This window comes from Oncorhynchus gorbuscha, linkage group LG20 (assembly GCF_021184085.1).
Source record: "Oncorhynchus gorbuscha isolate QuinsamMale2020 ecotype Even-year linkage group LG20, OgorEven_v1.0, whole genome shotgun sequence".
NCBI lineage: Eukaryota > Metazoa > Chordata > Actinopteri > Salmoniformes > Salmonidae > Oncorhynchus > Oncorhynchus gorbuscha.
Window position 1 is genome coordinate 22,556,236 of NC_060192.1, and position 20,758 is coordinate 22,576,993.

At 42.9% G+C, this 20,758-nt stretch overlaps 1 protein-coding gene across 2 annotated transcripts; it reads right to left on the minus strand.

The window, feature by feature from the left end:
* Positions 1–1,322: 1,322 nt before the first annotated feature.
* Positions 1,323–16,932, minus strand: LOC124007465 (sodium/glucose cotransporter 1-like). 2 transcript variants are annotated; one of them, XM_046318064.1, is made up of 14 exons: positions 16,712–16,932; positions 13,252–13,323; positions 12,606–12,710; positions 12,259–12,318; positions 12,054–12,158; positions 11,787–11,892; positions 9,868–9,948; positions 9,456–9,667; positions 5,849–6,092; positions 5,217–5,367; positions 4,908–5,076; positions 4,430–4,645; positions 4,184–4,289; positions 1,323–2,395 (listed from the first exon to the last, which is right to left on the minus strand). In XM_046318064.1, the coding sequence occupies exons 1-14, from the start codon at positions 16,841–16,843 to the stop codon at positions 2,181–2,183; spliced, it is 1,974 nt and encodes a 657-aa protein (XP_046174020.1). In that variant the 5' UTR covers positions 16,844–16,932; the 3' UTR covers positions 1,323–2,180. The 2 variants fall into 2 exon arrangements, with proteins under 2 accessions (XP_046174020.1, XP_046174021.1); XM_046318065.1 differs by lacking the exons at positions 13,252–13,323; positions 16,712–16,932 and having other exon boundaries at positions 12,587–12,670.
* Positions 16,933–20,758: the final 3,826 nt, after the last annotated feature.

Consider the following 20,758-nt stretch of genomic DNA (forward strand, 5'->3'; position numbering starts at 1 on the left):
GCCTCAAACAACGTTCTAAAGACTGTTGACATCTAGTGGAAGCATTAGGACGTGCAATATGACCCCATAGACACTGTACATTCGATTGGAAATGAGTTGAAAAACTACAAACATCAGATTTCCCACTTCCTGGTTGGATTTTTCTCAGGTTTTCGCCTACCATATGAGTTCTGTTATACTTACATACATAATTCAAACAGTTTTAGAAACTTCAGCATGTTTTCTATCCAATACTACTAATAATATGCATATATTAGCTTCTGGACTAGAGTAGCAGGAAGTTTACAATGGGCACGCTTTTCATCCGAACATGAAAATGCTGCCCCCTATCTTAACAAGAAATTTGTGGAGTAGTTGAAAAGTGATTTTTTTATGACTCCAACTGTATGTATGTGAACTTCCGACCTCCATTGTATTAGCTTAGTAGAACCACCAAAACTCGTTAGAGGTTATGGGCCTATTTTGGATTCGCAAGGAGCCTCTTGTAGATTTGACAGCTCTATTGCAGTGCACCTCCGGTTAGTGCGGATCTGATAGAATATAGCCCTCATTTCTCTGAACGTGGGAAAATAACCACTATGAATACATTACATAGTATGAAGAAACAATACTCCAGGCTACAGCATCATACTACTTGTCAGACAGATTATACTGTATACTGGTTGTTGGGGTTGGCTTGATGTGGGGTTTGGGGTGTCTCTGGTTGGCTTTTGACCATTTATTTGGATTATTCGTGTCTGTATCATTATTAGGAAGAGGTTTGGTCCAAATCAGATGTTGGGTACTGTATTTATTTCATATTATATGAATTCTATAAATTGAAATGGCCAATTTTTGTTCAATCAAGACATAAAAATAGTTTTCAACAACCTAAAGTTGCAGGAATGCTTTTATCTGTTTCTAACTAAATTAACAATTTCTTTAGTTAGAAACAGAGATGGTGGGTGTCATGGTTTGCTGAAATTACATGGAACAACTATAATACCAGTCTAGGGTTAGGGTATACTTCTTGCAACAGGTATACTTACACTAACAGAGTGTAAACTAAACTTGGCCGTGGCATTTTACATTGTTGGTCCTTCAGGTGCACTTAGTGTTGTGACAAGCAGGGGGTCATGGCTCGTGTGTGTGTGTGTGTGTGTGTGTGTGTGTGTGTGTGTGTGTGTGTGTGTGTGTGTGTGTGTGTGTGTGTGTGTGTGTGTGTGTGTGTGTGTGTGTGTGTGTGTGTGTGTGTGTGTGTGTGTGTGTGTGTGTGTGTGTGTGTGTGTGTGTTGAGTGGATTATTACTCCAGTAATAATTAGAAGATTCCCTGCTCCTTCCATCCTTGAGATATCATTCATTAGCATGTAGCAAAACAAAATGACAGCTAGAGAAAAGATTAAACATGGCAAAAAAATGTTTTCTTTGATAGAACGTCACAAAAACCAGGCTTGATTCAAGGTAGGAGATCGAATGTGTGAGTTTGTGCTTCCCTTCCTCTCTGAAAAATATGTTAGTGTTCAACTTTTTTCTAACTAAGATGGAATACATTATTAATTAGATTACAGATTAGTTAGTACATGTCATGCATGCTCATGCATATGGTATTTGTCCTCTCATTACATTACATTTTATGTCTCATTGCCATTAAATCCACTGGCCGTACAGTGTTACCTTGGTAATGATACTGTTCAATCTTAAGTTTATTCATACTGCAGCTCCACCTAGTGGTTGCAATATACCAAACTATAGTAACTTCATGAAGTGCAGAAAGAAACCTTGGATACCATTGGACACTAAGTCCTATTCAGATCCTCCATCAACATCATCATCCTCATTACTAACTTCATTACACATTCATCGTACATACACTAAATGTAAAAGTCCACAAAGCAAAGAACACCTAACAAAGGAGTTTTGTGACTCCCAGATAGTGTCAAGGACAGTCATACAGGTATGGAGCAGGGTTTCTTGAAGGCAAGGCGGTCGTAGCATTGACCACGTTACAGGGGTGTGGATAAACCAGTTCAGGCCCCCAGATGATGGATAGGGGGAGGATGTGTAAGAGAGGTTGCTATGTACAGTGCATCGTGGGCCTGTGGGTCTGGGGGGGATTTCAGGGTTGAAAGACGAGACTACTCAAGTTTATGGCTAGACAGTCCAGACTCTAGGGCAGTGGAGGTCCAGGATGAGGAGATGTTTAACCGTAGAAACCGTGGAAGAAGACACAGACACAAAGGAGGATAATGCCATTGGCATTGACCACATTCCTCCACAGGGGTTTCTCTGATGTGTCTGTGAGTTTCCTCTGCAGCTCAGCCTGCTCCTCAGCACTCAGCGCGGGAGCATTCGACTTTTCCAAACCACAGAAGTTCAACACTGCCTTCTTACAACAGCCTGGCTCCTCTGTGGGATCTGCACAGACACACAAACACAGGGATGAGTAGGAATGTGTGCGTGTGTGTAGATGTGATAAAAACATTTCTATGTACAGTGCCTTTGGAAAGTCTTCAGACTCTTTGACTTATTCCACATTGTGTTATGTTACAGACTTATTCTTAAACTGATTAAATTGTCTACACACAATACCCCATAATGACAACGCAAAACAGGTTATTAGACATATTTGCAAATGTATTACAAATATAAAACTTAAATCACATTTACATAAGTATTCAGACCATTTACTCAGTACTTTGTTGAAGAACCTTTGGCAGCAATTACAGCAAGTCTTCTTGGGTATGGAGCAACAAGCTTGGCACACCTGTATTTGGGAAGTTTCTCCCATTCTCCTTGCAAATCCTCTTAAGCAGTCAGGTTGGTTGGAGAGCACCACTGCACAGCTATTTTCAGGTCTCTCTAGAGATGTTTGATCAGGTTCAAATCCGGGCTCTGGCTGGGCCACTCAGACTTGTCCTGAAGCCACTCATGCATTGTCTTGGCTGTGTGCTTAGGGTCGTTGTCCTGTTGGAAGGTGAACCTTCACCCCAGTCTGAGGTCCTGAGTGCTCTGGAGCAGGTTTTCATCAAGGATCGCTATGTACTTTGCTCTGTTCATCTTTGCCTCAATCTTGACTAGTCTCCCTGTCCCTGCCACTGAAAAACATCCCCACAGCATGATGCTGCCATGACCATGCTTTACTGTAGGGATGGTGCCAGGTTTCCCCCAGACATGATGCTTTTCATTCAGGCCAAAGAGTTAAATCTTTGGTTTCATCAGACCAGAGAATCTTGTTTCTCATGGTCTGAGAGTCTTTAGATGCCTTTTGGCCAACTCCAAGTGGGCTGTCTTGTGCCTTTTACTGAGGGGTGGCTTCCTTCTGGCCATTACATTTACATTTTACATTTAAGTCATTTAGCAGACGCTCTTATCCAGAGCGACTTACAAATTGGTGCATTCACCTTATGACATCCAGTGGAACAGTCACTTTACAATAGTGCATCTAAATCTTAAAGGGGGGGGGGGCCTGATTGGTGGAGTGCTGCAGAGATGGTTGACCTTCTGGAAGGTTCTCCCATCTCCACAGAGGAACTCTAGAGCTCTGTCAGAGTGACCATCGGGTTCTTGGTCACCTCCCTGACCAAGGCCCTTTTTCCCCAATTGGTCAGATTGGCTGGGCAGCCAGCTCTAGGAAGAGTCTTAGTGGTTCTAAACTTCTTCCATGTAAGAATGATGGGGACATTCAATGCTGCAGAAATTTCTTTGTACCCTTCCCCAGATCTGTGCCTCAACACAATCTTGTCTCAGAGCTCTACAGACAATTCCTTTGACCTCATGCCTTGGTTTTTGCTCTGACATGCACTGTCAACTGTGGGATATTATACAGGTGTGTGCCTTTTAAAATCATGTCCTATCAATTGAATTTACCACAGGTGGACTTCAATCAAGTTGTAGAAACATCTCAAGAATGATCAATGGAAACAGGATGCACCTGAGCTCAATTTTTTTGAGTCTCATAGCAAAGGGTCTGAATCCTTATGCCAATAAGGTATTTCTGTTTTTTATTTTTAATACATTTGAAAACAATCTAAAAACCTTTTTTCGTTTTGTCATTATGGGGTATAGATTGCTGATGATTTAAAAAAAAATAGAATAAGGATGTAACGTAACAAAATGTGGAAAAAGTCAAGGGGTCTGAATTCTTTCCGAAGGCACTGTATGTCACGGAATAACAGATGGAGATGGGAGAGAGACCTCTCTTACCTTCAATATCCATATAGTCTGATTCTTGGTTTTCTGTCCAATCATCTATCTCCAGATCCAACCTCTCCTCTGTGTGGTTCCTCAGCTTCCAGCACAACCGGTACAACTGGAGTTGGAGGGAGGTAGAGGCATGGGACAAACGAATGGGGAGAAGTTCATTTAGAAATAGCAGAATGACTGAGTTTTTATACAATTAGCATTCACGGATGGAAGAATAACAAAATCAGTTTGGTATTTGTAACTTACATGTTTGTCTTCAATGGGTTTGGTCATGAGGGAGATGGTGAGTATCACCAAGCACGAAATGCAGAACAGAATGATGGAGAAGTAGAGGTAGTGGACTCCACAGATGATCTCAGGACAGTTAGTCGGGGCCACACAGCTGCCCGTCCCATAGGCAAACTCAGCGATCATCCTGGATAGGCCAATGGCCAGGCCTATCATAAGCCCATAGAACACACCCTGAAGGGGGAGAAAGGAGAGTGAAGAGAAGTCTGTTACTCAACACTTTCTCATGGTTCACTTCCTATTACACAAAAAAAACTTTATCAGGAACAAGACAGTAAATGGTGAACGTTGTAACCAGGGATCTTTGAGCCAAACTGGCAGAGTACAGATAAACTACACTACATTAGACCACAGGTTAAATTAACCAGTTCAAACAACAATTGGCTAAAGTAAACTAGTTTATATCACAGGGAGATTGGTTTAGATGGAGACTCACCGGCTCATTGACACGCTTACAGAAGATGGCGAGCATGAAGGTGGCTGCGATGGGCGGGGTCAGGTAGCTGGTGATGGACTGGATGTAGTCGAAGAGCTGGCCGCTCTGAGCAGACTGGACCACAGGGATCCACGCTATACTCACCCCGATCAGAACCAGGATAAATACCCTTTACAGACAACGATAATACAATCAATCTTACCCATTTATCTAAAATACGAACATACACAAACACTAGCATAGTGACGTATGCATTAAAGCAATTCAACTCCAAAGAACATGAGCACGCAGGGATGTGTGTTACTGTACCTCCCAGCGATCATGAGTTCCTTCTCGGAGGCAGAGCTGCGTATCTTGGTGTAGATGTCCATGGTGAACAGGGTGCTGGCACTGTTGAAGATGGAGGTCAGGGAGCTCATCAGAGACGCCATCATCACCGACAGCATCAGGCCTCGCAGACCTGCAGGTGAGAGGGGGAGGACAAGACGAGAGAGCAGGGAGGAGGTAATGAGAAGGAGAACAGGATGGGAGGGAAGGTGGATAAGTGTGGAAAAGAGAAAAGAGAAAGAATAAGAGACAAACAAATGTGATGGTAGGTTGTAGAAGACAACTATTGTCCTGGTATAAGGACTAGTACTGTATTTAGTACAATAGTACACTATTTGTAGCAGTAGTATTGGTGTTGGTAGTGGTGCCAGGACTGTCATTATTACTACAGATATAGGATATTATACATTTGTAGTGTATTTGCGGTTTAAAAAGGCTTCAGAAGTTTGTAATTTCGACTTTTGAAAAATGTATCAACCCATACAAAAATGTCCAATTATAACCTACGTAATAATTCACATTTTCCTGTTGCTCCTGCATTTTTTTTTCTCCTGCTGTAGCAAACTGATTCAAATCAAGATTCTACATCTGTACATGCGTCTTCTGTTATCCACCATTTGGCATGAGGTCTACCACTAGTTTGGGATAGGCGATGTTGGTGCAGCCCACGCTGGCACCACAGTACGTCTGGCACTCATCTGGGTCCACACACGCCACCTCGTCTGGGTAGAGGATTCGGCTGATCATACCAGGGAAGACCATGACGAACATGGGCAACAGCTTCAGGTAGCCACACAGGATGCAGCCAGCCTTGACATGAGACAGACTTTTGGCAGATAAACAGCGCTGGACAATCACCTAGAGGACAGGGGAGAAATAAAGGCCTCCAGTGACTAGAGGTGATGGATTGAATCTTCAAGGCTCAGTTTTCACGGTCAAAGCATACAGAACTCTGTAAGTATGGTGTCGCTATATTGCTTGAATATGCCAAGAATCCATATCAAGAGAGGGAAAAAACGGGTTTACTTCCATACAAACACAGATCTACTGACAGGCACAAATGTGTATGCACTATGCAGCTTTTAAAAAACCTTTTTACCCCTTTTTCTCCACAATTGGTAGTTAGTCTTGTCCCTTCACTGCAACTCCCGTATGGACTCAGGAGAGACAAAGGTCAAGAGCCATGCGTCCTCCAAAACACGGCCATGCCAAGCCGCACTGCTCACTTAACCCAGAAGCCAGCTGCACCAATGTGTCAGAGGAAACATCATACAACTGCCGACCGAAGTCAGAGTGCATGCGCCCAGCCTGCCACTAAAGTTGCTAGAGCCTAATGGACAAGGACATCCCGGCCGGCCAAACCCTCCCTAGACCAGACAACACTGGGCCAATTGTGCGCTGCCTCATGGGTCTCCCAGTCACGGCCGGCTGCGACACAGCCTGGGATTGAACTCTGGTCTGTAATAACGCTTCTACTACTACTGCAGTGAAGTGCCTTAGACCACTGCGCCACTCGAGAGGCCCACTATGCAGCTTTTCTAGTTGAAATATTCATCAAATTAAATGTTTTCCTTTCCAAACATGACCCAAATTGCTGAGCACAGTAGAATGCATGTGAGCCTCAGCCAAGTGGGGGAATCAGATAGGAATTAGACAAACAGAAACTAAGATAAGATTTGAAAGATAGGTGGGATGGGCTGAGGGTTGGGATATGGAACTTGGGACACGTGGGAGTGGAGTTGCTGGGCAGGGGATAGAATGAAGGTCAAAGATAAAAGTAAAAATAAACAAAACAAAAAATATGTTTGATTGACATGGACGGTCTCTCGGATGGTTGATGGACAACTCTCTGGAAACTGGAGGGATGTTGGTGGCCTGGCGGTTGGAAGCTTGGGCCGGTGGCCTTTAGGTCGCTGGTTTGGGTCCCCGTTTTGACTTGGGCAAGACGATGACCCTGGTTGCCTCTGTGGTTCGCTATGGATGGGAGTCTGTTAGATCAGTGGTTTCCCAACTTTTTATAGTCCCGTACCCCTTCAAACATTCAACCTCCAGCTGTGTAACCCCTCTAGCACCAGGGTCAGGGCACTCTCAAATGTTGTTTTTTGCCATCATTGTAAGCCTGCCACACACACACTATACAATACATTTATTAAACATAAAAATGAGTGTGAGTTTTTGTCACAACCCGGCTTGTGGGAGGTGACAAAGAGCTCTTATAGGACTAGAGCACAAATAATATAATAATAATCAATCATTGTAACCATCTTATGTATTAAAACCTTATTTGTAAATCAAAAACTGTGAATAACTCACCACAGGTAAATGAGAAGGGTGTGCTTAAAAGGATGCACATAACTGCAATGTTGGGTTGTATTGGAGAGCGTCTGTCTTAAATCATTTTCCCCACACAGTCTGTGCCTGTATTTAGTTTCCATGCTAGTGAGGGCCGAGAATCCACTCTCACATAGGTACGTGGTTGCAAAGGGCATCAGTGTCTTAACAGAGTGATTTGCCGAGGCAATAAAGTCTGAGCGCAGCCCTATCCAGAAATCTGGCAGTGGCTTCTGATTTAAATTCAATTTTCACAGAACCAATTCTAGCAATTTCGATGAGGCTCTCTTGTTTAGACATCAGAAAGTGGACTGGAGGCAGGACATTGAAAGGGATGACGAATCTAGTTGTTTGTGTTGTCCGTTTCGGGAAAGTAACTGAGTAAATTGCACCCAGCTTTCAGGTTCTTCCCTATATCACATTTGACATCGTCCGTAAGCTTGAGTTCATTTAGACACAAAGAATCATACAATGATGGAAAGATCTGTGTGTTGTCCTTGTTAATGCAGACAGAAAAGCGCTCAAACGTCTTAATCATAGCCTCAGTTTTGTCCCGCACATTGAATATAGTTGTGGAGAGTCCCTGTAATCCTAGACTCAGATCATTCAGGTGAGACAAAACCTCGCTCAGATTGGCCAGTCGTGTGAGAAACTCGTCACCATGCAAGCGGTCAGACAAGTGAAAATTATGGCCAGTAAAGAAAACTTTAAGCTCGTCTCTCAATTCAAAAAAACATGTCAGTACTTTGCCCCTTGATAACCAACGCACTTCTGTATGTTGCAAAAGAGTTACTTTGTTGCTGCCCATATCATTGCTTAATGCAGAAAATACCCAAGAGTTCAGGGGTCTTGCTTTTCACTGTAGTCTCCAAAACGTCTTTCAAGCTGTCAGGCATCTCCTTGGCGGCAAGAGCCACTCTGTGGATGCTGCAGGGTACCCAAGTGGCGTCGGGAGCAACTGCTTGCACGCGTGTTACCACTCCTCTATGTCTCCCTGTCATGGCTTTTGCACCATCAGTACAGATACCAACACATCTTGACCACCAAAGTCCATTTGATGTCACAATGTTGTCCAGTACTTTAAAAATATCCTCTCATGTTGTCCTGGCTTCCACTGGTTTGCAGAAGAAGATGTCTTCCTTAATTGACCCCGCATAAACGTAATTAACATATACCAGGATCAGGAAGGAGGAAGAAGCAGGAAGAACTAAGTCCTCCACAATAGTATGCCTGTCCTAGCCACTCGGTAGCTCACCATATAAAATGCTTCTAGACCCTTCTTATTAATGGTATCTGTTGCTTTTATACACGTCTTACTACTCGAAGCACATCTTTATTCTTGCTCAAAAAACTCCTGTGGCTTATTTTTCAAATGGTCATGTTTCATTTCTAAATTTCTGCGCAAGAGTGAAGGTTTCCCGCGAGAGAGTAAAGGTTAATGTGATTGGATATTAATTATTTGACTCGGCTACCTGTATTTGACATTGTGTTGTTATTTCGCTGAACAGTAGACGGTTTAATTTTATTTTTTGCAGTGAAACGAGTCTACTTAGGCAAGAGAAAAAAACTCACCCAAATGTATAGCCCCATTGGAAAATATAAATGGACTGTTTGAAAAAGTGAAAAAAAAATGTTACAAAATATCAAATTTAAATAAAAAATGTAAAAGACGTGTGTGTGTGTATATATATATATATATGCACATGTGTATATGTGTGTACATATATATATGTGTGTATGTTAATCACATTTTTATTTGGCGTACCCCCGACAGCATTGCTTGGGGGTAGATAGTGTGTGTATATATGACGTGAGTGTGTGCTTGTCCTGTGAATGAAGGAGGGAGAGAGGGTGTTAGACTTATTAATTCCCTACAGAGCAGTAGGCTACCTGATCAGTGCACCAATACCAGGTGGCCTGGACAGTGAGACCAAACACCAGGCCTGGCCAAGGCAGGTCCCCTGTCACCGCATCCCTGAAGATGTGGAAGGAGTCAGGCCTAGGGGTGTAGCATCTCTTACTGATGTTGACCCCAGTCCGAGTAGGCATGGCCATCATGTAGCGCTCCTGGAAGTTCTCATAACCTCCCACCTGATTGAAGGCTGAGGAGACAAACAGGAGAGGGTTAGAAACTGGGATCACAGATGGACTAGCAGTAGCAATGAACTAAAAGTAGAAAGAGGAATGAGAGAGGCCAGATAATTAGCAGGGGGACGACAATGAGGAAGAGAGATGGCGTTATTGGAACTGGAAAAGAGGGACCGGGCAGCATGAGGTACATAGACGCATAAAGAGACATTACCATAACCCATGAGGATGAAAGATCCCACGACCATGATGATGGTCTGCAAAGTGTCTGTGTAGATCACTGCAGCCAGTCCACCTGCGGTACAGTACACTTAGTGAGATACAGCACAATACAATTCCAATCATTATTCATATAGGGTTGTACATGACTAAGCTGTGGAAAGCTCCTGTAGTACTCGTTTACTCTATAAATGTGATATTTTATTTTTAACTGTAATGATTGCCCATGGTCAAAAGGGATCGTATTTTAATGGTCCAGTTGCTCGTTTGATGTTTATCTATCATAAAGAATCAATGGGTGGCAGGTAGCCTAGCAGTTAAGAGCGTTGGGCCAATAACCAAAAGTTTGCTGGTTCAAATCTCTGAACTGACTAGGTAAAAAATCAGTCGATGGGCCCTTGGGTAAGGCACTTAACACTAACGCTCTTATCCAGAGCAATTTTATAGATGACTAAAATGTAATAACTCCCCCCTCAGTAGTGCTGTACATGAATATACAGTAGGATATTCATATGAGCACAATGATAACAGAGTAGATAAATTTGCCAGGGCTGCCTTGCAGACTGAAAGTGAGGCCCTTAAAAATGAAATAATAGTACACACATCATTTGCTGTTGACTCTAGTGCGAAATGATTGCTTTGTCACGTATGCATCACAGTACTTGATGTTGTGAGTCACTCTATTTATAGGATTGGGTTTCCCAAACTTCCCAGACCCGCTCTCAGTTCTCATTTTGGTTTTTGCCCGAGCACTATACAGCTGATTCAAATAATCAAAGCTTGATGATGAGTTGGTTATTTATTTATTTATTTATTTATTTATTTTACCCCCAATTTTTCTCCCCAATTTCGTGACATCCAATTGCGATCTTTTCTCATCGCTGCAACTCCCCAACGGGCTCGGGAGAGGCAAAGGTCGAGTCATGCATCCTCTGAAACATGCCCCGCCAAGTCGCACTTCTTAGCACCCACTCCAATGTGTTGTAGGAAACATCGTTCACCGGCCCACCACAAGGAGTCGCTAGAAGGCCTCCCGGGTGGCGCAGTGGTCTAAGGCACTGCATCGCAGAGCCCAGGCTCTGTCGCAGCCGGCCGTGACCGGGAGGCCCATGGGGCGGCGCACAATTGGCCAAGATTTGTCCTGGTTGGGGAGCGTTTGGCCGGCAGGGATATCCTTGTCTCATCGCGCACTAGCGACTCCTGTGTCAGGCCAGGCACAGTGCACGCTGACCAGGTCGCCAGGTGTATGGTGTTTCCTCCGACACATTGGTGTGGATAGCTTCCGGGTTGGATGTGAATTGTGTCAAGAAGCAGTGCGGCTTGGTTGGGTTGTGTTTCAGAGGACGCATGGCTTTTGACCTTCGCCTCTTCCGAGTCCGTACTGGAGTTGCAGCGATGAGACAAGACTGTAACTACTACCGATTGGATACCACGAAATTGGGGGAAAAAAGGGGTAAAATAATTTTTTTAAAGAGTCACTAGAGCGCGATGAGCCAAGAAAAGCCCAGTGAACTCCAGGCATTAATGCATCATTACAGTGTAGAACAAAAAGTAATGTCAGGGAGTATGGCTAATTACCCATGATGCACAGGAGATAAACAGCCTTGGAGGAGGGCATATGTGTCATCAGACATGGCTTGTTATAAAGACTCAAATACAGCCATATAGGACGCCATGGTCAGTTAGCGTTACAGGTAAGAGCTCCATATTGGTTTACAGGGACACAGTTGATCTAGGGCTCCTCTCAGTGAATTAGTTATATATTGCTGTTATATATGCAGTTATATAGTATATACAGTAAGTGACAAAGGAGGCTGGTGAGGGAGTACCACTCCAGCTACTATGAGCCCATCCTCCCCAATTAAAGTGCCACTAGCCACCACTAAGTGGAGCATATACATAAGTACTGTATACCTGTGACTGTGTATAGAGCAGTGATACTTAGTAGGAGAACCACAGCTAGGTAGATATTCAGCCCCAGAGCCTGGTTAATAAAGATGGCTCCAGAGAACATATCCGCCTGACAGAGAGAGAGAGAATGAAAAGAAAGAGGAGAGAGTTTTTATCCATGGGACAACGGAAGGGTTTATATGGACTAAATGGGGCTATTGTACATGCCTAGTCATTTTTTATGGACTGAACATCAGTGATATACAATGAACAGAGATATGAGGAACTTACTGAGATCTTAGTGAAGACATAGAGGAAGAGTGAGAGCACTGAGAGATAGATGCGGATGCGCTGCCCTCCGAACCTCTTCTTCAAGTACTCTGGCATGGTCACGACCTAAACACATCCAGTATACGTGATTACACGTTAGAATAGCACTTGAAATGGCTTGGTAAAATGGTAATTCACCTCTAATAACACGAAAGGTTGTCCTCACCCCAGCTTTGATGTAAATGGGCACAAAGAGCCATCCAAGAAGGATCACCACCACAAGGGCCTGAAAAACACATATTCTACGGGCTCAGATGAGGAATTCATGAAATGACAGATGAACCTTTTTACTAGACGTGCTACTGCGTTTATCCCCTGCTTTGCTCAAGTATCGATCGACACAATAACCTACAGGCGTATCGGCCCCAGAATGTATAGATCATTTATTTATCACCTTTTATACAATTAAAGTGCAATAAAGATGGAGATGAGTGATAATATCAGATGTCAGACTTTATGATGATGTTTGCATAAGAGGTTATCATGGTATTTACTTTAGACGTTGCCACTCACATTCCATTCAAATCCACCGATGGCAATTCCAGCTGCAGCCGCAGTCCCTGCAATGCCGACAAAATGCCCACTGCCAATGTTGCTGGCAAAGAGAGATGCCCCAATCTGGAAAGGGGATGGAAGAAGGACAGAGGAATGTTCATGATCAATTTATACAGAAAGTAGTTATATTATTTCACAGTATTTGGATATGGAAGGTCATTGAGGAGCACTTCATTCATAAAGGAACATTTACAACAGCAAAGGGCATGCCGTGTAGGATAACAGGGATAAGGGTTGCCAAGTCCATAGTCCATAGTTTCATAGAAGGAAATTAAGTTAGGCACTATGTGTCATGGTAAAATTATTGGGTGGTTGGGAACCGATCAGTCTAAAATGAAAGGTATGGTATTTGTGGACCTCCAATGCAACAAGATAAAACATAATGCCCTTATAACGTAATTTTTCTGATTTAAATATGAGCTGGACATTTCCAATACAGGCAAGTATTGGGATAGTTCAGGAGAACAGGGTGTGTCTTTCCAAATATGGGCCAGGATCACAAACAGTGGCCAGCAAAGTAGAGAGAGACGGATGCATTCGAATGTCATAATGTATTATTGAGATAATGTGTAATAAACTGTCCTGAGAGAAGACTTTTACTCACAGGCCACCACACCATGCTTCTTCCCGCCAGGAAGAATCCCCCTACTGTGGCTCGGTTTGTGCTCACCATAGCCTGCAAAGGATAGACAGGATCATTGAGTTGTTTTGAGATACTATATCCATGTGCCAGGGATCAATAACCTTGTGGTTACATGAATACATTAGTTAGCACCTCTTTCAGTTATATATAACTGGAGAGGTACACCCCCCCCTCTATTTATTTGGACAATGAAGCTAAAACGCTTAATTTGGCACTATACTACAGCATTTTGGATTTGAGATCAAGTGTTTCATATGAGGGGACAGTACAGAATATAACTTTTTATTTGAGGGTATTTGCATACATATCTGTTCTACCATTTAGAAATGAAAGCACAGTATGTATCGAGTCCCTCCATTTGAAGGTGTCGTGTATTTGGTGTAATAAAGTAGTCAAACGTTTAGTATTTGGTTCCATTTTCCTAGCACGCAATGACGACATCACTTCTATTGTAAACAAATAATATAATATGTTTGTGACCACTTCTACATTGATGTGGATGCTACCATGATTACAGATTATCGTAAATAATGAGTGAGAAAGTTAGAGGCACAAAGATAATGTACCCAAAGCATGCTAATGTCTCACCATTACCAATGCTAACCTCCAACAGTGGAGTTGGCATTGTTGTTTTTAGCTGTAGGACTATATACACTACCATTCAAAAGTTTGGGGTCATTAAAATAACATCAAATTGATCAGAAATACAGTGTAGACATTGTTCATGTTGTAAATGACTATTGTAGCTGGAACCTGAAGATTATTTATGGAATATCTACATAGGCGTACAGAGGCCCATTATCAGCACCCCTGTGTTCCAATGTCACATTGTGTTAGATAATCCAAGTTAATCGTTTTAAAAGGCTAATTGATCATTAGAAAACTATTTTGCAATTATGTTAGCATAGCTGAACCAGAATTATGTTAGCACAGCTGAACCAGAATAAAAAAAGTAGTGGGAGGCCCGGTGCACAACTGAGCAAGAGGACAAGTACATTAGAGTGTCTAGTTAAAGACGTCACACAAGTCCTCAACTGGCAGTTTCATTAAATAGTACCCGCAAAACACCAGTCAACAGCGAAGAGGCGACTCCGGGATGCTGGCCTTCTAGAGTTGCAAAGAAAAAGCCATATCTCAGACTGGCCAATAAAAATAAAAGATTAAGATTGTCAAAAGAACACAGACACTGGACAGAGGAACTCTTCCTAGAAGGCAGGCATCCCGGAGTTGCTTCTTCACCTTTGATGTTGAGACGGGTGTTTTGCTGGTACTATTTAATGAAGTTGCCAGTTGAGAACTTGTAAGATGTCTGTTTCTCAAACTAGACACTCTAATGTACTTGTCCTCTTGCTCAGTTGTGCACCGGGCCCTCCCACTCCTCTTTCTATTCTGTTTGGAAATGGTTTGCTCTGTTCTGTGAAGGGAGTAGTACACAGCGTTGTACGAGATTTTCGGTTTCTTGGCAATTTCTCGCATAGAAGAGCCTTCATTTCTCAGAACAAGAATAGACCGACAAGTTTCAAAAGACAATTCTTTGTTTCTGGCCATTTTGAGACTGTAATCAAACACACAAATGCTGATGCTCCAGATACTCAACTAGTCTAAGGAAGGACTGTTTTACTGCTTCTTTAATTAGCACAACAGTTTTCGGCTGTGCTAACATAATAGCAAAAGTTTTTTGAAATGATCAATTAGCCTTTTAAAATGATCAACTTGGATTCGCTAACACAACGTGCGTTTGGAACACAGGAGTGATGGTTGCTGATAAAGGGCCTCTGTACGCCTATGTAGATATTCATTAACAATCTTCAGTTTCCAGCAACAATAGTCATTTACAACATGAACAATGTCTACACTGTATTTCTGATCAATTTGATGTTATTTTAATGACCCCAAACTTTTGAATGGTAGTGTATATAGTCCTACAGCTAAAAACAACAATGCCAATTCAAAACAAACTGCTATTGAAGTTAAAGAAAGTGTGTATTATCAATTTACCTGATTTTAATAACTGTTACTTTGGACAAGATCAAGACGTCAGTATTCTTGCAATGTTTTTTGTATAAAAGAATCTTAAATTACAGCTCAAATTGAGCAAATTCTGAATTTGTGATCAATCGTGATTAATCCTAGCAAATGCTGCGTTTAACTTGATTAAATGTGTTAATCGTTTGACAGCCCTAGTAGTTAGTACTGTATGTAATGTGTGCACATCTACTCTCCACACATAGCTGAAACAATATAACAAATGAAACTGTATTGCTCAGCAATTTAATTCTAACATTCTTGGTGACTTAAACATTTGTCAATATTATCCATTTGGCAGGAGGGCATAAATTGAAACAATCAAGATTCTTCACTGAAAGGTCAGTGCACTTGTTACTCTTAGAAAAAAAGGTTCCTAAAAGGTTCTTCGGCTGTCCCTATAGGAGAACCCTTTTTGGCTCCAGGTAAACCCTTTTTGGTTCCACGTAAAACCCTTTTGGGTTCCATGTAGAACCCTCTGAGGAAAGGGTTCTCCTATGAGGATGGCTGAAGAAGCGTTTTAGGTTCTAGATAGCTCCTTTTTTTGTAAGAGTGTAAGTCAGTGTAGGCTTCTTGACATTCATACTTGAGAACCGACATGCCCTTCCTTGCTTACACTTGAGGAGAAGGTTGGCATAATGTTCCTGGCACAATAGCCCAATTGGGTCAATATCTGCAGAAACAAGTATACTGCACCAGTCCAGCCAAGAACCTACTAGTGATTTAAAAAATGTGGAGGCCATCTGACAACAGACGACCGTGAATGTTGTGTGTATATATTATTTGTTGTGTGTATATATGTACTGACATGTACAGTATGTGTAACTGATAGATACACACACTACATGTGAAAACAAATCATTCAGTCGGTTATTCATACCGGTTATAGACTATAGTGATGTTGTCTATATGAATGCAGCTACTGTACCACTGTATTGAAGCCATTGGACAGAGTTTATCACAGTGCACCACGGCTTTATTATGGGCGATAGTTTCAATAATGTCTGTAAATTGTCAAGCCTTTTGTCTGTGATGTCTTTTTCGTTATGTGTCGGACACCAGAAAGACTAGCTGTTGCCATTGGTGTCTGCTAATGTGGATCATTATAAAATAAATTTGTAATGAAAGTGTAGAATATCATAATTCATATTTTACATCTAAGGACTTTGTCATATTATCATTCAGAAGGAAACACTATCCAGATGCTTCCACTGGTTTTTAATAAGGTTTCTTGGACTTTAACGTATTCAGAATAGAGAAAACAACCCATTTTTCTTCAGATTAGACGACAACCATGCCATGCATCTCTTTATCATTGCTGAGGGGTTAACTATTCATAGACACAGATTTGTTTAAGAGTTTGCAGACTGGTCAATGGAAAGACTGAGCAACTCACCCATACTCCGACTGCCAAGACAACCAAAAAATAGATCACAATGACGGAGATATCCGCCGGGTTGTTGAGGGCCACCGTGCCATTGTTAAACACATTCCTAACTAAGGGGAACCCAGAATGATCCTTTGTCATTTTGTCTGCTCCGAGCTGCAGAGGTGACCAGAGGACAGGTGTGTTGATGAAGATTCTGTCCTTAACTGTTGCTTCTGTACCACTGACCCCAAAGGTAGGTATAAGTGTGTGTGTGTGTGTGTGTGTGTGTGTGTGTGTGTGTGTGTGTGTGTGTGTGTGTGTGTGTGTGTGTGTGTGTGTGTGTGTGTGTGTGTGTGTGTGTGTGTGTGTGTGTGTGTGTGTGTGTGTGTGTGTGTGTGTGTGTGTGTGTGTGTGTGTGTGTGTGTGTGTGTACTGCTGGTTAATATTGTGTTAGAGACCATGAAAAGGTGTGTCAGCTTGCCTGCCAATGCGTGTGTGCATTGCAGCAAATTAATAAATGTTTGAATTGTTCACAAACGTGTCAGAAATCAAAGAATGTGTTTAATGGCAAACAAAGGGAAACTAATGATCAACCGAACAGGAAATACTTGGAGGAAAGAAACATATTCCTGTAAGAAATAACAAATTTAGGAAGCATATCACTCCACTATCAGAATTACACTAACCCTAGTCGTAATGGAAAGGGCTGTTTGATCAAACTCTTGGTAGATAAGTAAACTGTGACAGTGCTGTGGCAGCAGGTGAATTGAGGACTCCTGGGAGAACGAGCATATGGTGGGTTTCTGATAGAAAAACAATTATGAAGGATTTATTTGTTTTAGTAGGATATGTTTACTAGGAAACTATAGTAGTAGTAATAATAATATAATGAACCAAAATAAAAAACGCCATATGTAAAGTATTGATCCCAATGTTTCATGGGCTTAAATAAAAGATCCCAGAAATGTTCCATAAGCACAAAGAGACTATTTTGATGAAATTGTGTGCACAAATTTGTTGACATCCATTTTAGTGAGTACTTCTCCTTTGCCAAGACAATCCATCCACCTGACAGGTGTGGAATATCAAGAAATGGATTAAACAGCATCATTACACAAGTGCACCTTGTGCTGGGGACAATAAAAGGCAACTCTAAAATGTGCAGTTTTGTCACACAACACAATGCCACAGATTTCTCAAGTATTGAGGGAGAGTACAATTGGCATGCTGACTGCAGGAATGTCCAACATTTGCCAGATATTTGAATTGCAGTACGTCCAAGTGGCCTCACAACCGCAGACCACGTGTGACCACGTCAGCCCAGGACATCCACATCGGCTTTTTTTTATGTGGTCTGAGACCAGCCTCTTGGACAGCTGATGAAACTGAGTATTTCTTTGACAATTTTTAGGGCTTTCCTCTGACACCGTCTGGTGGAGAGGTCCTGGATGGCAGGCAGCTTAGCCCCAGTGATGTACTGGGCCGTATGCAATACACTCTGTTGTGCCTTGCGGTCAGAGGCCGAGGAATTGCCGTACCAGGCAGTGATGCAACCAGTCAGGATGCTCTCGATGTTGCAGCTGTAGAACCTTTTGAGGATCTTAGGACCCATGCCAAATCATTTTAGTTTCCTGAGGGGAAATAGGCTTAGTCGTGCCCTCTTCGTGACTGTCTTGGTGTGTTTGGACCATTCTAGTTTGTTGTTGATGTGGACACCAACGAACTTGAAGCTCTCAACCTGCTCCACCACAGCCCCGTTGATGAGAATGGGGGCGTGCTCGGTCCTCCTTTTCCTGTAGTCCACAATCATCTCCTTAGTCTTGGTTACGTTGAGGGATAGGTTGTTATTCTGGCACCACCCGGCCAGGTCTCTGACCTCTTCCCTGTAGGCTGTCTCGTCGTTGACGGTGATCAGCCCTACCACTGTTGTTTTGTCTGCAAACTTAATGATGGTGTTGGAGTCATGCATGGCCATGCAGTTGTGGGTGAACAGGGAGTACAGGAGGGGACTGAGCACGCACTCCTGTGGAGCTCCAGTTTTGAGGATTAGCATGGCAGATGTGTTGCTACCTACCCTCACCACCTGGGGTCAGCCCATCAGGAAGTCCACGATCCAGTTGCAGAGGGAGGTGTTTCATCCCAGGATCCTTAGCTTAGTGATGAGCTTTGAGGGTACTATGGTGTTGAACGCTGAGCTGTAGTCAATGAAAAGCATTCTCACATAAGTGTTCCCTTTGTCCAGGTGGGAAAGGGCAGTGTGGAGTGCAATAGAGATTTCAACATCTGTGGATCTGTTGGGGCGGTATGCAAATTGAGTGGGTCTAGTGTTTCTGGGATAATGGTATTGATGTGAGCCATTACCAACCTTTCAAAGCACTTCATGGCTATGGATGTGAGTGCTACGGGTCTGTAGTCATTTAGGCAGGTTGTCTTTGTGTTCTTGGTTACAGGGAGTATGGTGGTCTGCTTGAAACATGTTGGTATTACAGACTCAATCATGGACATGTTGAAAATGTCAGTGAAGACACCTGCCAGTTGGTCAACACATGCCCAGAGCACAAATCCTGGTAATCCGTCTGGCCCCGCAACCTTGTGTATGTTGCCCTGTTAAAAGGTCTGACGTCGGCTATGGAGAGCGTGATCACACAGTCATCTGGAACAGCTGATGCTCTCATGCATGCCTCAGTGTTGCTTGCCTCGAAGCGAGCATAGAAGTGATTTAGCTCGTCTGAGAAGCTCGTGTCACTGGGCAGCTTGCAGCTTGCAGCTGTGCTTCCCTTTGTAGACTGTAATAGTTTGCAAGCCCTGCCACATAAGACGAGCATCAGAGCCGGTGTAGTATGATTCAATCTTAGCCCTATATTGACGCTTTGCCTGTTTGATGGTTCGTAGCAGGACTTCTTGTAAGCTTCCGGGTAATTGTCTCGCACCTTGAAAGCGGCAGCTCTACCCTTTAGCTCAGTGAGAATGTTGCCTGTAATCCATGGCTTCTGGTTGGGGTATGTACGTACAGTCACTGTGGGGACGACCTCCTCGATGCACTTATTGATAAAGCCAGTGACTGATGTGTTGTACCCCTCAATGCCATCGGAAGAATCCCGGAACATGTTCCAGTCTGTGATAGCAAAACAGTCCTGTAGTTTAGCATCTGCTTCATCTGACCACTTTTTTATAGACTGAGTCACTGGTGCTTCCTGCTTTCATTTTTTGCTTGTAAGCAGGAATCAGGAGGATAGAGTTGTGGTCGGATTTACCAAATGGACGGCGAGGGAGAGCTTTGTACGCGTCTCTATGTGTAAAGTACAGGTGATCTAGAATTCTTTTTCCTTCTGGTTGCAAATTTAACATGTTGATGGAAATTTGGTAGAACTGATTTAAGTTTCCCTGCATTAATGTCTTCGGCCACTCGACCCCTCACCTTTGGGTGAGTGGTTTCCTGTTTGCTTATTTCCTTATACAGCTGACTCAGTGCGGTCTTAGTGCCAGCATCTGTCTGTGGTGGTAAATAAACAACCACGAAAAGTATAGCTGAAAACTCTCTAGGCAAGTAGTGTGGCCTGCAATTTATCACAATATACTTCAGGCGAGCAAAATCTAGAGACTTCCTTAGATTTCGTACACCAGCTGTTGTTTACAAATATGCACAGACCGCCTCCCCCTCGTCTTACCGGAGTGTGTTGTTCTATCCTCTTCAGTGTTCCATCTATCCTCGGTGCAGCGTACTTCCCGCTAGCTGAATATCCATGTCGTCATTCAGCAAAGATTCCGTAAAACATAGGATATTACAGTTTTTGATGTCCCATTGGTAGGATATTCGTGACCGTACCTCGTCTAGTTTATTGTCCAATGATTACACGTTGGCGCCTTTCTGGGTCCTGACCAGGCATCCGGCTCTTTGTCCTCTGTACCTGCGTCAATTCCTCTTGCAAATAAAGGGGATGTTGGCCCTGTCGGGTGTTTGGGGAATGTCCTGTGCGTCTTGCTTGTTGAAGAAAAAATCTTTCCTCTTGCACCATTTTGACCAGGAACACACAATCCCTCCATCAGTGCTCAGACTATCCGCAATAAGCTGAG